Below are 19,696 nucleotides of genomic sequence, written 5' to 3'. Positions count from 1 at the left end.
TTCCTTAAGGATTAATAGTCCTTATTCTTTTTTCTTCTCCAGTCACAAAATTTCTCAGTTCAATAATACCATGGAAACAAAAGGAACTAACTGTAAAGTGTCAGTGACAAACGCATAGTATTTAGTAAATACAGGGTGTCCCAAATACGATCCTCACTAAAAGCATCCCAAAAACTATGAGAAAAAATCTTCGATCTCTCTTTTCGAAGTAGTAAGTTATCAGAAATCATATAATAATACTTCTTTATTTCAAATAATGTTTACAAATAAATGCTCACCTGAAGTGAAATGGTGTCTAAATAAAATTAATTGGTTAGCTCTCTAGGTTATTATTGTATTGATTGAATCGATTTTTCATATTTCTAGAATCATCTGGAAATGTGTATAATCTGCCTATATTTTTATAACTTTCTAGAGTCGTTTTCTTGGGGGATCATGCTGAATACGCATTTCTATTCACCATCAGGGAAAAACTACTATATATACGAACGCAATTAAGAGGGATCATAGATCCAAGACATTATTATAATTAATCCAAAGAAGTATTTATTACGTGCCATTAGATGTACAGTTCTGTAGAAAAATTGATATGATAAATTCAATTATGTAAATTTGATAACCCTTGCTTGAATAATGAATCGGATGAGTCTTTTCTATTCACTTTTCATCAATTTAGTATGGGATTAGTTATGCTTAGAAGCACCACTTGTGCATGTTTTTGGAAATAAAACATCGAGATAATTTAAATTTGTATGCCCAAATGCAACGGTTGGTGAAGTAATTGTTTCGGTAAATGTTCACAATTTTTAATGAAGGAAACAACGAACAGTTTGCGAATTTAATAGCAAACATTTTCAATTTGAATTTAGAAGTTGTTTATTTTTCATTAGAACTAAAAGAGTGAATTTTTGTAGTGAACAAAAAAGAATTTCTCCGACTGAAACTGAATTCGTACAGAAAGAATATTTACCTAGAAGTACAGCTGAAATAAGCTTTAGAGAAATGAAAACTTCAACAATATAATTGTCAGAATCATTCAAAACTTGACACTGGGACTGTGCCTTCTTGGTGCAATGAGAAAAACATTTGGTACACTATTCTGCAAATATGGTGCTAGCTTATTTTTGTTAATTGGCAAATAAACTACAAATGAAGAACATGTATTGTATTACATTACTGAATATCAAAAGATGATAAATAGAGCTCAGATATGTAACCGAATGTAATGTTGTTTATAGTTTTAACCAAATTCTTTTATATTATATAAAAGCAATGTTGACTTCCCATGTTCAAAAATATTTTAAATGGACAGTGACGATGATGATGTTCAGATGTTCGGGACATAACTAGAGTTGGTAAATGCTGCTGAGAATGCATGTGGAATTCATTGCCGAAAACTTTATAATACACCAACGACAATTTTTGTACTTTCATTTATCACTAATGAGAAAATTTGAAAAATAAATTTTTGTAGATATTCGTGAATAATTTTTGTTTTTTATGCCATGAAAAAAATTCAAGAGACCTTTTTTTAGTGAAGCTCTGTTGATTTCAGAAATGAAATAATTTTCTCGGAAAAAAGACAGTGGTGTAGATTTTCAATAAGAAAAAGATCATCGCACCCATATATCTACGCTACTGGATAATTTTGGCAGAAGACACTCATCTAATTCGAAACATTACATTATCTAGACTTCAAAACCTAAAAATCTAGAGTTATAGGTAAAAAAAACTAATTTTTTTTCAAAACCTGTGTCTCGAAAACGGAGCTTGTTAGGATATATGTTTATTTGAACTTGAAAAGAGTTGTTCTATCCGACGCAAAAGTAATTGAACTAAAATCTGGACCACCCTGGATGTCTCTAATCATATACAGTGGACTCTCGATAAGTCGAACATCGGTAAGTCGAACTCTTTGATAAGTCGAACTGTTTCTCCAGTCCCGATTCCTGCGTATCTTACCCTATGTAATTTCACCTCAATGAGTCGAACAGTGTTCTTGGGACTAAAGAGACTAATAGATGAGTCGAACTGCTGGAAGGGCTCCGCGGAAATCTCCACCTCTATGAGTCGTACTCCTGACCACCATCGCCTCAATGAGTCGAACTTTTTGATCTCACGAATGAAAGCGAAAAGGATTCGTTACGCAAACCAATCACCACAAGTGGCAGCCATCATAATGTGTTCTTCAACCGCTCAGGAGTCGAGGGACATTAGTTCAATTCATTCCTTATTTGTTTATGAAGCCATCGTGTGCCAAGAGTGAAGATATCGAGTACGACATTTTCAGGAAACTAAATGAAATATCTTCGGTCGTTTCCAAATTGGAAAAAAAACGTTTAAAGCAAATGAAAATTAACGATTTTTTTAAACCCGTATGAATTTTATGAAGATATGTGATTAGAATATGTACAATGTATGTATACATATTTTTCATTAAATGTAAAATACATATACGCTTGCTTCTCATTGACTAACGATGATCAATATGTATTACCTCGAGTTTTTCCCTCAATGAGTCGAACTCCCACCTCAATAACTCGAACGTTTGGTGAGCCGAACTATAGATAAGTCGAACAGTTTTATGTGGTCCCTGGGAGTTCGACTTATCGAGAGTCCACTGTATATATTGTCCACGTACAGGCTCACGCCTCTGTGACTATATGTTTATACCCTGTAGCTTACAGAATAAACCATTTTATTATTATTTATTATATTCTATAATATTATGCACTGTGTCCGTAAAGTATGGAACAAATTCATTTTTAGCTAAACAGACCATTTTAAGGAATAATCCTGAAACACGTCGAATTCTTATTTTGATTTAGCGTATTTTAAAATAATAATCTTATATACAGGGTGAATTACTTTCGAGTACACCCCCATTTTGTCTCAATTTTCCAATCACTTTAGCTGAGCTGATTCCAAAAATGTATCATATGTTGATTCCAATTGGTACAGGGTCGTCAAAAATACAATAATTCTTTGTGTGCTCATGAAGTTACGCGTAACATTCTTTATTAGTTAAATTAACAATATTATCAAAAATACTTATTGCCTAGCGGCAATTGGTATGAATGTAACACCCTGTAGTTTGTTACATTTTTAGATTAATAAAATTTATTTGTTTCCAAACATGTTTGGTACTTGTGGTCTAGCAGACAGAATATGAAAGAAATTATTTCTTATCAATTTAAAAAAAACATAGTCGTTTAGTTTTTTATGAAATGTCATTATTTGTTTAGTAATTTATTGGTGTTCAATGACAGTTTTGTAGTACTGAACTGTCATTGGTATTCGTGAATGTTTTAATTTTGCTTAGATTTAATTTATTGTTTTTGTCCATCCTGTATCAATTGGAATCAACATGTGATACATTTTTGGAATCAGATCAGCTAGAGTAATCGGAAAATTGAGACAAAATGGGGGTGTTCCATTTAAAAAAAAATGACGGTGACGTCATTACTCGAAAGTAATTCACCCTGTATATTAGATTATTATTTTAAAATACGTTAAATTAAAATAAAATCGACGTGTTTCAGGATTATTTCTTAAAATGGTCTGTTTAGCTAAAAATGAATTTGTTCCATACTTTATGAACACAGTGTTTATACCTTATATCTTCTTGATTGGTTTTGAGAGTGAATTTACCCACTCTCCAAAGTGTATATAAATAAAAAACCAATAGGGATCAATTTTGAGAACCGTAAAGGTAGGTAACTTTTTCAGAATGGACAAGTTTGAATTTGCTGCGGAACAATAGTAATTCTTGAACAATTAAGGAAAAAAAGTTGGTTTTTTGTACGATCACATGTAGACAGAACGAAACATATGTGAAATCAAACTCCAACATGAACTTATGTTATTGAGGTCGAGATTTTATGACGTTTTAAAAAAAATGATTTGCTCGCAACTTGTGGACACATAATAATAAGGAAATTAAGAGATTGATTTCATTTGCGTATGAAATATCTTGCGATAATAGAGGAAATAATGAATCATATTCCGAATTTTGCAGTGTTCTCCCAAAGAAATAATTCAAGAAGAGAATAAGTCAAGCAACCAATCAAAGTCAGTGAAAGCTCCCAGGCATGAAACTGAAACGGAAGAACAATCATTTGTTTGTCGTTCTACTTCCCCTCTGTCTTGTTTCTTTCAGCTCGATTCCGAGAGTAAATAAATATCAAAAGAACTTCATAGATTATTCAACATTTCAACATGGCGTCGAACAAATTACACAAATTGCCGGACTTGTCGCTTGTCAGTGTGACATGCCTGACAACTGAATACATGGTCCCTCCACCGGAAGTTACTCCATATTTGACGGCGATATCTCCAAATTACAACGTGTCAAATTTTCTTTTGTGCGGTTACATGAACAAAAGCAAAATGGTCTGAAGGCTTGATAAAATCGGTTGTCTAGCGTGTTGATAGGGAAATTCAATCCAGATTCTAGATGGTTATTAGTGTTTATTCTGTAGATTACGAGAGTGGACTGTAGTAGTTTCGAATGAAAAGAAATATTTAATCAATTCTCACATCTAAACTAGAAATGGCAGTCAGTAGTTCTTTTCAACAATAAGAAAGAATTGACAGTGAACACTTTCATTAGACTTGGATACATAATTGGAAATTTCTCACTGATTTCCGGTTGTTTCCAAATTCAAGTTTCTTCGATCATTGAAAAAATCAACTATACCATACATATAGCAGTTTAATTCTTTAACGAAAGAAAAATAGTCAAGTATGAAGGAACATAAGAAATACACTAAAAATTTTACACTAGGTATACAGGGTGCGCCACTATTGATGGACTTTTACAGAGAAAGAAAGTAAATATACAGGTATTCTATTTGAAATATCGAAGTTGTTAGTACTTTTTGATATAAGCGCAACACCATCCCTTGAGCGATGATGCATGTTGAAAAATGGAAAAATTACCTCCTTTTCTATCATTTTTATGTGAATTTGGAACTGTGTGCTCCCCTCTTGAAGAAATCCTGGATCCGCCTCTGAGGGCACCACAATTTTTTATCGTCACTTTTACTATTTTTTTTGTATTTTGTGCTGTTTGAACCCTATAAAAATAGAGAGGGAATATGCATAAACTTTAATTTTGAGCCAAGAATGGTCTTAAACGATAAGATACAACTTACTGATAATGTACCCATCCCCAATATCGATTCTGTCTGGATGGCCGGTCGTAAACACGATAACCCTCGAACGTAACAAACAGCTTGGAATTTTGAAATCTTCAGGGTGAGTTCAGATCTAAAATTCTGCGATTGAGTTCGTTAATGGGCAAAATCCAACTAAGAGTTCCGTAAATATGGCCGTTCAAAATTTTGTTTTCCTGTTAATTTCAAAAGTGCTGATTTAATCGAAATGAAATTTGCGTATGGAAGTATAATTTCGATCCTCGTGTAAAATTTCGTGTTGATCGCCCAACCAGAGCCACAGAAAATCTCAGAAGGATATAGAAGAAAAATTACCCAATATTTCCATCATCACAAAACCACCGTTTTTGAAATGTTTGGCATTGATTTGAAATTTCAAGCTGATCAGACCATCAGAACCATAGAAAATTCAAGAAGAATATTGAAAAAGAAACACTCAATCAAATCTCAAAGTTAAGGAAGTTTAGGCAAAAGGTTAATACGGGAAAAAATGGTAGATTTTCATTATTACTAAAGTTACATAAAAAATAAATGAGTACTTTGATGGTCAGTTTTTCCGCCTCAGCTCTACCTATACGAAATTTATGAAACTCCTTGTTTTGTTATCGACATTCGTTGATAGATGGCACTAATTAATTAAAGAATTCTACATATCTTAATAAATAAAGATTTCTTTATTTGTTATATGCAGAAATCTATTTATTAACAGATTCCTACATAACAAAAATAAAGAAATCTGTTAGTTAACAGATTCCTACATAACACAAATTAGGAAATCTTCATTGATTTCAATATACGTATAGAATTCTTCAGTTTATTTACGCCATCTATCAACGAATCCTTTTCGAATGAAAAGAATTTTGTTAGAAACTGAAATATTTCATTTTATGATATTCAAAACAAATGCAAATAAATATGTATTTACGGAAGAAACGAGAAAATATAATTTCCTCAGCTAAGACACTCTGTTTATCCGATTTTAGTTTTAACGCAGAAAATCAAAACAAAAATTCGAGAAGTATAATTCATATACAATTATTATAGAGATGAATTTTATATTATTATTATTATTATTATTTTATACAATATTTTTCACGAAAAATAAATGCGGAGTTATGGAATTTAATATTTCATTCTGAAACCCAGCGGCATGAAATCATCGTCAGACCTTAAGATTTTTTCTATAAGATGAGAATTATTTTATGAAATAAAAACGCTATTGTTTCATTTCCATAGCAAATATAGCGTCTTGTGGAAATATTGCATATTAATTCAATCGAAAAATGCATCATATTTTTTTGGCAAATTGATCTCCAGGAGAGCCGTTAGAGTTTTTGTCCATATACAGTCATTTGAAATCTTTATACTGGATAGATTTGTCGTTAGGAGAAATTTTTCTCTCATTAAACCTTTTTTTGCTATTTACGCATAAACCATATTGATGGATATCAATATTTAAACTTTGTATTGAGACACCTTTTCTATTTGTACACTTCTAATTTTTAACGGAAACCTACAAGATGTTCGGCAGAAACTTTCTACTATAGTATAAGAAAAACTTTGAGTTTTTTCACAAAAATTCCATCATCAAAAGAATTCAAAATAACCTTCTTCACTTGAACACGAAAATAAGTGAATCGCGATTTTAGTTGTAATTTTAACAATTTTGAGCGAAAATAAAATTTCCACTATCCAGATTACTTTGCGACAAAGAATATTATAATCGAAGTTCATGTTCATATTGCAAATACTTTCAAGAACCAGTAGTTTACCACTCCTCCAAACTGATTCATAAATTATTCTTCCGAACACCAACAAGAATTTGAGTAGAAATGAAAGTGATAGTTTGTTTATTCGTGTTATTCCAAGTTAAAACACCTATACTGTATCAAGTAATACGTGATGACTCTTTAGAAAAATCAAGAGAAGTGATAAAACGTAAATGAAACATCTCAATCGTACCTACATATAATCGAATATTAATACAAAATGATACCATATTGGCTTCTAAGTTGTTTACTGTGAGTCCATTATTTTATTCTTCAATTACAAGTGGAAAATAACCTAAATAACCAGAAATTCCTTTCATGTCCAATTTTACTTGAGTTAACCACGAGAGGAATAATAAACAATTTTTTTAGCTACCTATCAATCAGCTCTCCCAAGCTGAGTGAAGCCAAACAAAAAGCTACAGTTTTAATCACAGGTGGCGGCGGCTATATAGGTTCCCATACAATAGCGGAGATGTTGGACGACAAATACTCAGTAGTAGTGATAGACAATCTTTCTAATTGTTACGCTTTTAACGACACAGAAAAACCAGAATCTCTGAAGAGGGTTGAGATGCTCACCAAGAAAAAAGTTATATTTCATAACACAGATATAAGAGACTCTAGCGGTCTAAATAAATTATTTAAAAGTGTGAGTACTATGGTTTTTCTTGGGTGAAGGCTTCCACTGAGTTTTCAAAATTATTTTTTATTTTAGTACAAATTTGCTGCTGTGATTCATTTTGCTGCTTTGAAATCTGTGTCTGAGTCTGTGAGAAAACCTGTGGAATATTATGAAAATAATGTAGCTGGAACAAACAGTTTGATACAAGCAAGTATTATTTTTAATAATTCACGAAATGAATCTGAATTAGGATCAAACGTCCCTGATTCAATGAAACTTTGTAGGCAATGAAAAATAATAATGTGAAGAAATTGATATATTCATCTTCAGCAACTGTTTATGGAAGTCCACAATATCTCCCACTAACTGAAAAACACCCTACTGGACAAAACATAACAAACCCTTATGGAAAATCTAAATATTTTACAGAAGAAATTTTGAAAGATCTCTCCTACTCTGATAATGTGAGTAAAAAATCCTTAATCCTTTACTTGGTTTTTTGCTTGCTTGTTTCACAGTTGACCAAATGTATGTTATTTTAAAATTTTGAGCCTTAGCAGTCTCAAAGGATTGTTTTCTGTAAGTCTGGCCACACTGTGAGCAGACGATAACTCATGAACTAAATGTGATAGAAACTTAATTGATATTTTCCGTTTAGGTTTATATTCTAGATATGGTTCCGGAGCTATACCAATATAAAATTTTGTTTTCTCAATAATTATTTTAAAATTATGAATAATTGTATGTCATGAAATCATAGGTATGTCAGCTCAATGATTCCTGCCTTATACACCCTTCCGTCTCCCATATAGGGGCGTAATGATTGCCTATACCGGGTATACCCATGAATGATAGACGTAATTCTGCATGTCGATTGTCGTTACCATAGTTATGTCATACTTGACGTTGATTGGTCGTTCGGTGCATAGAGACATGACAGAATTTAATTTATCCTTACTTCATGCGGTAAAAACCCCTGCTATTTCTTTTCCGCACGGATATGCGTGCGGCAATCCGCACTGTGTGGGAAAGTGACTCTTTCCGACTTAAAATGCTTGTGAAAAAAGAGTTGAAAGCGCACGCTTGTAGAAAAAATTACATTGAATAACTTAATAAATTGAACAAGCGCTCAAAGGAACCTTTGATTCGAAAATTTTCCACATAAAAATTTAATCCATTTTTTATTTTCAATTCAAGGAGTGGAAAATAATTCTTCTCAGGTATTTCAATCCTGTTGGTGCTCATCCAAGTGGGCTCATTGGTGAGGATCCAACCGATATTCCTAACAATTTAATGCCATATTTATCCCAGGTAAGTACTTCTATAGATATTATGCACTTTTCAAAACATATTCTCAAGGAAGAAGGAAAAAAATCGCATATGATTCATCAAAAATACCTAAAACATATTTTTGAGAGTTTTATATTCTCACATAATCATCATGAAAAAATTTTCTTCTTCTTACGTTAGGATTATGTCCTGATAGTGTCCGAAACAAATTTCAACTGATCAATTTAAGAGGTATTACCACCACGTAGTTTTTTGCGTATCAGTCAAACTTTGGTACCAATGGTACCCATTCATTTCTCCTCTGGTGCTCCTGCGATGACCAAACTTTGTAAGGTGTACGAAATTGTACATTCACTTCATCTTCTTGCTTTTTTCGAAACAAATGAGTAGAGGGCAGCACTGTACGACGACTTTCACCCTTTCACGAAATTATAGTTTTACCTCTTTTGTAATGATTTTTGGTAGTTTTTTGTTCATGAATATTTTAAAGATATATCAGTGCTTTGTACAAAGCATATCATCAATTTTTTCTGCAAAAAACGAAAAGTTATCAATTTTTTCTTATTTTTCATTCGCAACTTGAAAATATTTACTTTCTTTCATATAGATTATTGTTTAAGAAAATTTTGTGCAAACCCCATAAAAATCGGTGATTGGTAAGAAGAAATATGTCTAATTGTGTTATGAACTGAGCAATCACCGGTTGGTGTTCCCTTTTAATCAAATATATCCAATGGTTTCTTGTATAAATTAAAATTTTAGGTGGCAATCGGAAGAAGAAACCACCTAGATGTATTTGGTTCCGATTATCCAACACCAGATGGCACAGGTATTCGAGATTTCATCCATATAACAGATCTGGCCATAGGTCATTTAAGAGCTTTGGAAAAACTCACTAACCCAGCCTTCAAAGGGTGTAGAGCCTACAATCTAGGTACAGGCAAGGGTTATTCCGTGTTAGAATTGGTCAAAGCATTTGAAAGAGTTTCTGGGAGAAGAATCAATTACAAATTAACTGAAAGGCGTAAAGGAGATCTTGCTATCGTCTATGCAGATCCAAAATTGGCGGAGAAGGAGCTGAATTGGATAGCGAAGCGCTATATTGACCAGATGTGTGAAGACACTTGGAGATGGCAGAGGCAAAACCCAAATGGTTACCAGTCCGATCAGGATGAACCATAAAGTTGATATTTTACCTACAAATGTAAACTTATTTAAATCATTAGAGAAGTTAGTGATGCATCTGATTCAGGTTATTGCCAGAATATTGCTATAATTTGGAGAAATTGAAATATAGGGTACTACAACTAATAGATTACATAAAAATATCAAATTTTGTCAAAATTCTGTCAGGTACAAGCAGAATAGGTACCTATATAGAAAGCAAATACCGAAAAGACTTGAAACTTCCAGGGTAGATTAGGAGTTTATGAACGCTATTTAAGTTCCTTAATGGACAAAATCCAATAGTTTTGGAGTTGTAGATGAACATTTAAGGGGGTTTCATTTGCACCGCGACCATTTAGTCGTCGATCAAAATTGAACAAGCATAAAGAGAAATATTGAGGTCACAATAATTTCAGATATGCAAAGAAGATCCTATTCAAATACTCACAGCGAATTGATGAATCTTCTCAACATCGAACCACTGTAAAACTTGTAATATTGAGGAGACTGAAACAGGATAGCATACCAAGATTCATAAAATCACAGACAGACTGACTGACAGACAGAAAACCCAAGTTGTTCAGAAGAGTGTCTGAAATGAATTTGGATAGTGGAAATTTTTTAATCGGAAACCAAAATTTCTTTCACCCCAAAAGTAAACACAATGCTTCTACATTTTATATGAAGCAAAATAATAATCGAAAAAAGGGGTGCTTCTATTTACTAGAAGCATGATTTCTTTGAAGGTAGGTTCTCATACAGGGTGTTTCATCATAAACTGGACAAACATATATATTCGTGTAGAGGACATCGGGAGAATCATTTTTGCCTTATACAATATATCCCGTTTTCGACGCATAAGCGAGATACAGGGTGTTAAACGTCAATTTTGAGCAAGATTCTTATGGGTGTGGTCAGTTTTGTATAACACTCAAAGAAACGGTTTTTGGTCAAATCTCAGTATTTTTGGGTCCTCTATTCAGAAAAGTTGATGAAATCGGAAAAAAGAATTACAAAATGGCGGAAAACCTGCAACGTTCCTAATTTTTTTTTCCGGTGGTCAAATTGAATTTTAGTTTCTGAATGAACACAATTTTCTAAGAATTTCGGTGCAAAAATTTTTTCAAAAATCGAACACAAATTTTTTTTTACATGTCTACAGCGATAAAAAAATTTCACCCGAAATGGATGAAATTTTGTACAATTGTACTCCTTCAATTATCAATCACGAATATGAAAACAGAATTGTAAAATATCAAACGGTTTCGTTTCTACAGCCATTCAAATGTTTCGTTCAAACCTCCAAAAAAAAATTAGAATGGCTTCTTAGAGTCAAAATTATTAAATTATTGCTATTTCCAAATATTCCGGATGCTAAAATGTATTTATACAAAAAAAATTCGGTGAAACTTAGTTGGGAGTCGAACCCTCGATTCCAACGTAAGTATTAATGAAGAAATTAAGACAGTTCTAAGGATATTAATATTCGTTGCTAAGCAACGGAAGTTCGTTGCTCATAGAATTCTACTGGTTATTTGAATTTCACTGAATATAATTTCGCAAGTATCGTGACACGAATTTGTTTGGAAAGGAAAATGAAATATTCTCTTTTGGAAAAAAATTATATTGTGCAGGCTTATTATGAAGCGAATTGCTCAGGCAGAAAAGCAAGGGAAATTTTTACTCCAGCAGATTTCCAAGCAGAAATTTGCCAAACTTCAAAACTTTTTATGAAACAGTACGCAAATTACGTGAAGAAGGAAGTGTGCACCGGAAAAAGAAGGAAACAATAAGAACAAACGATGATCGCATCCTTAATTTAGTAGGAGATAACCCAATGATTTCAACAAGAACTCTTTCGAACCACCCTTCAGTGAATAAAAGTAAAACCACTGTTTGGAGAGTACTCAAAAAGAACAGCTTCCATCCGTTCCATTTCCAACTTTGCCAAACTCTAGAAGACGGTGATTTTCATAGAAGAAACGAATTCTGTCAGTTTATTTTGAGAAGAGTAGGAACGTGGAAATAGGGATTTTCTCCATCAAATTTTATTTACGGATGAAGCTACTTTTCATAGGGATGGTTTCTTCAACAGAAAAAATAATATTTTATGGCATAGAGAAAATCCGCATGCCACGGTATCAAAAAATAGCCAGAAGAGGTTTTCAGTTAATGGGAATAAAAGATAAATTCATTATCGGACCATACATTCTTCCTCAAACATTGACTGGAAACGGCTATTATCACTTCCTGACGGAGATTCTGCCAGATCTTCTTGAAGATATTCAGCTGAGTCAGATTCAGGGCATTTGGTACCAGCATGATGGTTGCCCTGCCCACACAACTCGTGATGTAAGAGGGTATCTAGATGAAGAATACCGACGCCGATGGATTGGCCGATTAGGACCTATCGCATGGCCTCCTCGTTCGCCGGATCTCACACCACTTGATTTTTATTTCTGGGGACATCTCAAAAGTCTTGTTTATGATAAGAGAGCTCCAGTAAACTCAAAGGAAGAACGTATTCAACGAATTGAATCAGCTGCCGAGGAGATCCGGCAAAACCCCGAAATGATACGTTCAGCGGTCGATAGTGTTGCGAAAAGGGTGAGAATGTGTATTCTTAAAAATGGAAACATCTTCGAAAACGATTTATAAATTGATTTTTTCACTAATTTTTTTTTTGTGTTTATAAAATGTAGAATTATTAGTAAAAAGTTCAGGTTTATTCCTTGAAAAATTCGTTTAATAATAAGCATGAACCATGACATTTTTTCCAAAAGAGAATATTTCATTTTCGTTTCCAAACAAATTCGTGTCACGATACTTGCGAAATTATATTCAGTGAAATTCAAATAACCAGTAGAATTCTATGAGCAACGAACTTCCGTTGCTTAGCAACGAATATTAATATCCTTAGAACTGTCTTAATTTCTTCATTAATACTTACGTTGGAATCGAGGGTTCGACTCCCAACTAAGTTTCACCGAATTTTTTTTGTATAAATAAATTTTAGCATCCGGAATATTTGGAAATAGCAATAATTTAATAATTTTGACTCTAAGAAGCCATTCTAAATTTTTTTTGGAGGTTTGAACGAAACATTTGAATGGCTGTAGAAACGAAACCGTTTGATATTTTACAATTCTGTTTTCATATTCGTGATTGATAATTGAAGGAGTACAATTGTACAAAATTTCATCCATTTCGGGTGAATTTTTTTTATCGCTGTAGACATGTAAAAAAAAATTTGTGTTCGATTTTTGAAAAAATTTTTGCACCGAAATTCTTAGAAAATTGTGTTCATTCAGAAACTAAAATTCAATTTGACCACCGGAAAAAAAAATTAGGAACGTTGCAGGTTTTCCGCCATTTTGTAATTCTTTTTTCCGATTTCATCAACTTTTCTGAATAGAGGACCCAAAAATACTGAGATTTGACCAAAAACCGTTTTTTTGAGTGTTATACAAAACTGACCACACCCATAAGAATCTTGCTCAAAATTGACGTTTAACACCCTGTATCTCGCTTATGCGTCGAAAACGGGATATATTGTATAAGGCAAAAATGATTCTCCCGATGTCCTCTACACGAATATATATGTTTGTCCAGTTTATGATGAAACACCCTGTATATATTTTTTGCCAAGTCTAGGACATCGATAAAATTATTAATGAAATATACCAAATCTTTAGCCATTCCATAAAAAGACATATATGTCAAGCAGCATTGGATGGTTTCAATATCTGAATGGGTGACCGCTCCATTATATATTTATAGTTTTAAGAATAAATGAACAAGCGCGCAAGAGCCCCTTTTTTCCAGAAATTTCACGTATTCAACAATTTATTGCATTACTCTTATGTTAATTTCCAATCCTATAACTATAAAATCATATAACACCAAAAACGCTAAACATAAAATCATAACCTTCCTCGTAGTTGAAGACATCCCAACACCTCGAGAAAGAGGCTCCAATCCCCTCATTTTCATCTTCCAGTGTTGAACCCCAGTTTCTATTTGGGCGCAGAGCCCCAAGGGTTTGTAACACTCAGTACCTTCAGGACATTTAGAACAAAAAGGACCAAACTCATATACAGGATGGTCCTTTATTCCACCCGGTGGTCCGTAAAAACAAGCGAAATGGATGGTTTCGTTGGAGGAACTCCAAGCACATCCTATGTGCGTAGTGTAGTCAGTAACAATCTGCGTGTAGTGCTCATACCGATAAGTTTCCTCAGGCGATGGTAGTTTCTGTATTATTGCCGCATTAATGTTATTCACCTCATCAATCCAAATGGTCATCATTTCTTGCCATAGGGAAGCAGGATCATTCAGAGGATCTATCTCAGGCCGATCAAAAATATCGATTGCTCCCAAGTTTTGTCCAAAGGCGTTGTAGAGGGGTGTGATCAGGCAAACGCTCTTTTCGACAGTACAGGTGTTGATCCAGCACTGAGCCACAGTTTCTAAATCGATATTATACTTAAGGGCTCTCATTTTGGAGGCACCAGGTGTGGTTGTTGCTGTCGTTGCTCTTACTTGGTTGTGAAAATGGGTGATTGTGAATCTAAGCGCTTCACTCATTGGCATTTCTCTACAATCACCAGTGGGGGCACATGGAGGGATCCTCTCGCAGGGCATTCCATTCATTTCTGTGCAGTTTTCTGAGTTGCAGTAAATGAAGAATGGCGCATCTTGGCTAGAAGAATACAGGCAGAGCGAAAGGAAAAGGCTTAATTGACATAGAGAGAACATTCAGTGAGAAAAACTGTAATCTATATTTGAAATGTCAAAACTGACACTTCTTTTATGACAAATCCAAAGACTTGCAATACAGGGTGTTCCCAAATTGGGGGTTCAAACGAAAAAGAGAGATTCCTTGGTTTATTTTGAGAAACAAAGTTGTGGAACCACAAACACTTTGTTTTTGAGATACAGGGTGTTTTTTGTAGTCTTACTTTTTTGTGGTAATTATATCAAATATTTATGAATCATTGCTAAAAATCGGAAAATTAAGTTCCAAAACTAATAATTAATTTATTCATCACAGCTTACTAACTGGATACATACGATAATTCGGATTTTCCTAAGGATTTCAAGAAGATAGTTTGAATTTTTTTTTTAATTCGGTAGCAGATACGACAAAACTACAAGAAACCAAAAAGTTTAGTACTTGATCAAAGTTTCTTTTTACATTCTTCAACAATACCGTTAGTGTACCATAAAATACATCTGGAATGAAAAAAGCAGGCGTTATGCCAAAATTGGCTTATCACATGATGCAAACTCTAAATTGAAAAAACTATGCCAAATTTCAGCTGAATATCTTGTGAAGTGCAAATGCTATGAAAAAAAATTGAGAAAAATCAAACTTTATCACCCTGTACCTTGAAAAAAAAAACGTTTGTGGACCCATGTTTAAGAGACTTTGTTATTTTAAAATTATCCAAGGAATCTCACATTTTTGTTTGTACCTCCAATTTAGGAAAATCCTGTATGTGTGAATAAAATTTAGTAAAATTTTAGGGTTAGATTTACCAAATTACATTTCAAGAATTACTTTGTTATGTTACTGTCCTAAAAACAATTGATGATACTTTTACATTGTCAAGTAAATACCTGGAATTGATCCTATAAGGGATTTTGGGTAGGTGAAAAAACTTTCAGTCAAACTCCACCAAATACAAACTTTATTGAGTGTAATATCAAAAGGGACATGTTTCGAAGGAACAATCCTTCATCTTCAGCCAGAAAAAGGTCTACAGAAATAAGAAATGTCAGCATAGTGATCAAAATTAAAATTTTAACCTACCATATGGAAAAAATAACAACCAAGAATATATGTGAATATTAAAAAACTATAAAAACAAAGAGGACAATGTATGGACAGGAATGTTATTTTCACCCTAACATTGGGGGACCCGCAAGGTTTTGCGGTTAAATTCCTCTTTGTTTTTATAGTTTTTTAATATTCACATATATTCTTGGTTGTTATTTTTTCCACCACATATGGTAGGTTAAAATTTTAATTTTGATCACTATGCTGACATTTCTTATTTCTGTAGACCTTTTTCTGGCTGAAGATGAAGGATTGTTCCTTCGAAACATGTCCCTTTTGATATTACACTCAATAAAGTTTGTATTTGATGGAGTTTGACTGAAAGTTTGTTCACCTACCCAATATCATCTCACCTCCACTGTATGTTATGGATCGCCTCCGTTGGACTATAAGGGATTATCGGAACTATATTTGTAGTTAAGTTCACATGTCTTCTATACTTACGCGGTGTTTGGATGTCATCTGTCTTTCAGTTTGTTTACACTGGTCAATTATGCTGGGTTATATGAAGTAGATTTTTTATGTAATGAATGAGAATATTGACCTACCAATCTTCCTCAAATTTTACATTGTCAATAAAATTTCGTGAGCTGAAACACTAAAACTTTTAAAAATGCTATCTGTGCTGCCCTGATATGAGTACTGAACTCAATTTCAGTAACGAGTTAAAAAAATGTTCTTTGACCAATTCCCAGTATGTTTTTGACATGTTATATTTTAAGGCCGCACAAACCTGTAATTTTCATAACATTTTTAACAGAAATTCGAAGATTTAAAAACGTCCATATATTTCATCATATTTACAATTGCGGTTTTGATATTTTTGATAAATTAGTTATACCCTTAAATAGGCAAGTTGAAAACAACTCATCTCCAAAAAATATATTTTCCTTCGTCAACAATTTGATTTTGATTTTACGTAAAATACATTAGAGTGCATTAGATTCCAGAAAAAAGAAACTGAGCAAATGGGTTCAAGGAAAATTTTATTGTTTTTTTTTAGAGAAATTTTAACTTTTGGAGATAGATGTTTTCAATTACATTTCATAGAAATTTAAAGCTATTGCATTGTCATATACCACTAATTTCAATCAGCTTATAACTTCACTTCCATAAAAAAAACATTTGGTTCCTGGCTCACAATATTAGTTTTTAGAACTTTCACCATATTTTTATGCTCAGTATCTATTACTTCAGCTGTATTTTTAACCTCAGTATCTTTTTCTTTCGCTTTATTATCATGATCAGTATCTGGTTCTTCATCAATAATTTCGATATTGATAACTTTTTCTTCCTCTTTTTTGTCATGCTCAGTAACTAGTCCCTTATTTACACTTTCAATATCCATTAGTAGTTCTCCCACTCCATTCTTACAGCCAGTATTTTGTTTTTCTACTAGAACTACATTTTTACAGCTGCCATCAATCTTTTCATTCAATTTTCTGTTTTTAGTGATTCCTCATGCTTGATACCTGTTAGTAAGGTTAGAATTGGAACTTTTGGTACATTTTTATCACATCTAGTTTTTCTTGGTTTCTTAATTTTTTTATTTTCATTTATATGGACATTCCTCATATGTCTCCACAGGTAAACCTGAAAATTTATCAATAACGAAAATTCATTTTGTATCAACAAAGAATGGCATTGAGGAATATTTTATTTCAAGTCGCTCAATACGAAATAACATGGGTAATAGGCTCTCACTTTAATATGAAATATAAACTGTACTTACTTTATTTTTGAGAAGTTGAGAACAAATGCTACACATTAATTTTGGTTCTTGTTCATCTTTCACCTTATGACTTTTTTCAATATGATGGTTTAAACTGCTTTTTCTGTTGTACTGTTTGGTACACCCTTCAACTGTGCACTTGATTCTTTTTTGGGGTGATACATGTACTATTCTTATGTGTTCCTTCAAATTGAACGGATTAACAAATTTTTTTCCGCATATTTCACAAGAAGGTTCTGTAAATTAATAGCCAAAATGTTAAGATGGAAAATTTCTCTGGAGCAATAACACAACATTATTACTTACTTGTGAATTCACAATTTTTTTTATGAGTTCTGAAAATATTATGATCATAAAATGTCTGCTCACATAGACATTTGTATTCTTTATGGGATATTACATGTCTTCTAAATAATGATCCTTTTTTGAATTCTTTACCACAAGTTTCGCATCTAGAAAGAATATCATATTATATTTATAACTTGAGTATGAATTTTACTTAGGCTTTAAATTTCAATTGATTTTCATCCAAGCTTGACAAAAAAAAAAGTAAAGATGTAATGCTCGAGAGCGAAGTATGTTTCTACGAAGATGCACAATCGTCGCATATAGCTAAGTGCAAGTCCTGATTGTAGATCAGAGGACTTCTTAAACGGGGTTCATTATTATCTTGGATGCTGTTCTTGATTGAAACTAGTCATAATAAGAACTTTGATGGGAATAAGAATTCTTAACCCTGCAAGTGTGGGATATTGATGATATTGATATATTTCATAGAAAGATAAGCACAGAAGTGGTGTTGAATCATCACGCTTCAATTAATTCGGAACTGAAGAAAAATAAGGCGACCGAAATACTTGACTGTTAAGTAACTGCAATATTCAACTTAAGATATTTTAGCTCCACTGTGGCGATTCTTCTTGTCGGAAGCACTAGTTCGATTTTTCCCCAGGTATACACTAGGACAATACTTCTAGCAAAAGCTTCTGTTATTCTCCACCCCGAGAGTCAGCAATTGAGCCTTTCACACTACCACATATCTGGTTAGTGACAACGAGCGGATTTAAAAAAGTGAACTTGATTGATTCGATGGGTATTCCATCTATGTGAACCTAATTGATTTGATAGTGATAAGAATAAAATGAAAAAAATTATATATAAATATATATCATCTTGTTATTTAACCTTTAAGAGTTAAGAAGAAGAGAAGTACAAATTGGTCCCTTTTTTTTTATTGCATGTTAGAGAAAATTTTGCGAGCCGGGATTCTAACATTACAAAGAAATGAAGACAATAATTCTTACTGAAATATTGGAAAATGTTCATTCATGTGATTTCTCAATTCATTTTCATTTCTAAATCCTTTATCACATTCATCACATTGGAACTTCCATTTGCGAAAAGAATTATGCTTTCGTAGTATATGCTTTCGATAGCTATTCTGTCTCATTTTCTGTCCACAACCCTCCTCTGGACAAACTATATATTTAATTTTTTTGTTATGAACTTCTTCATGGTGTTTTTTCAGGAGATCCTTTCTATGATAAGATTTATCACAATTGGGAATTTCACATTTGAATGGTTTCTGCAAAATTTGAAATAATTTTGGTATCCTATCTTCATGATTATTTGTTATTTACTTACCTCCCCAGTATGAATCCTCATATGATTTTCTAATTTACTAGGACGATAGAAAGATTTGTCACATTGCTCAAATGTACACTTATAATTTTTATTTGGTGGATTTTTAGCATATTCTGAATAAGTTGTTGATACAGAACAATCACTTTCAAAACCATCAGAGTCTTCCATTTCATTCATTTAGAATAAATATAACTTAGGCAAATATATCTCAGATTCAGATACTAAGGATTTTTTTAAACGAATCAAAGAACACAACCGAACAGTACTTGCACAGATTACTTAGTCCACAGATAACAGAGTAGACTTAGTCTGTGGTACTTGTGTCAAACGGGCAATGAACGAATGAACTCGAACACCGAGGGTGCGTTCATAAACTTACTCGAGTAAGCTCGAATTACTCAGAAGCGTTCATAAAGTTACTATGCTCTACACCGAGTAAGCTCTGTGAGC

At 32.9% G+C, this 19,696-nt stretch overlaps 3 protein-coding genes across 3 annotated transcripts; 1 reads left to right on the top strand and 2 right to left on the bottom strand.

Moving 5' to 3' along the window:
• Positions 1 to 6,969: 6,969 nt before the first annotated feature.
• On the top strand, positions 6,970 to 10,103 carry LOC123684281 (UDP-glucose 4-epimerase-like). Its single transcript, XM_045623468.1, has 6 exons — positions 6,970 to 7,198; positions 7,319 to 7,598; positions 7,665 to 7,778; positions 7,856 to 8,035; positions 8,769 to 8,882; positions 9,624 to 10,103. The coding sequence occupies exons 1-6, from the start codon at positions 7,167 to 7,169 to the stop codon at positions 10,041 to 10,043; spliced, it is 1,140 nt and encodes a 379-aa protein (XP_045479424.1). The 5' UTR covers positions 6,970 to 7,166; the 3' UTR covers positions 10,044 to 10,103.
• A 3,753-nt stretch (positions 10,104 to 13,856) lies between these two features.
• LOC123684563 (venom allergen 3-like) lies at positions 13,857 to 14,681 on the bottom strand. The gene has a single exon (XM_045623857.1). The coding sequence runs from the start codon at positions 14,679 to 14,681 to the stop codon at positions 13,875 to 13,877; it is 807 nt and encodes a 268-aa protein (XP_045479813.1). The 3' UTR covers positions 13,857 to 13,874.
• Positions 14,682 to 16,641: 1,960 nt separating this feature from the next.
• LOC123684282 (zinc finger protein 675-like) lies at positions 16,642 to 19,582 on the bottom strand. Its single transcript, XM_045623469.1, has 5 exons — positions 19,247 to 19,582; positions 18,907 to 19,187; positions 17,909 to 18,054; positions 17,603 to 17,838; positions 16,642 to 17,463 (listed from the first exon to the last, which is right to left on the bottom strand). Exons 1-5 carry the CDS (start codon positions 19,421 to 19,423, stop codon positions 17,305 to 17,307), a joined length of 999 nt encoding a protein of 332 aa, XP_045479425.1. The 5' UTR covers positions 19,424 to 19,582; the 3' UTR covers positions 16,642 to 17,304.
• Between the last annotated feature and the right edge of the window lie 114 nt (positions 19,583 to 19,696).

The sequence above is a fragment of the Harmonia axyridis genome, chromosome 7 (genome assembly GCF_914767665.1).
Source record: "Harmonia axyridis chromosome 7, icHarAxyr1.1, whole genome shotgun sequence".
NCBI lineage: Eukaryota > Metazoa > Arthropoda > Insecta > Coleoptera > Coccinellidae > Harmonia > Harmonia axyridis.
This window is presented reverse-complemented; position numbering and strand designations above follow the sequence as displayed.

Bases quoted from the DNA above. Each gene is read 5' to 3' on its own strand.
- LOC123684563 (XM_045623857.1), bottom strand. From the start codon at position 14,681: ATGAATGGAATGCCCTGCGAGAGGATCCCTCCATGTGCCCCCACTGGT.
- LOC123684282 (XM_045623469.1), bottom strand. From the start codon at position 19,423: ATGAATGAAATGGAAGACTCTGATGGTTTTGAAAGTGATTGTTCTGTA. The intron at 19,188-19,246 runs GTAAGTAAATAA...CAAATTTTGCAG, and splicing joins TGAGGATTCATACTGGGGAG to AAACCATTCAAATGTGAAAT. The intron at 17,839-17,908 runs GTAAGTAATAAT...ATTAATTTACAG, and splicing joins AAAAAATTGTGAATTCACAA to AACCTTCTTGTGAAATATGC.
- LOC123684281 (XM_045623468.1), top strand. From the start codon at position 7,167: ATGATACCATATTGGCTTCTAAGTTGTTTACT. The intron at 8,036-8,768 runs GTGAGTAAAAAA...TTTCAATTCAAG, and splicing joins ATCTCTCCTACTCTGATAAT to GAGTGGAAAATAATTCTTCT. The intron at 8,883-9,623 runs GTAAGTACTTCT...TTAAAATTTTAG, and splicing joins TAATGCCATATTTATCCCAG to GTGGCAATCGGAAGAAGAAA.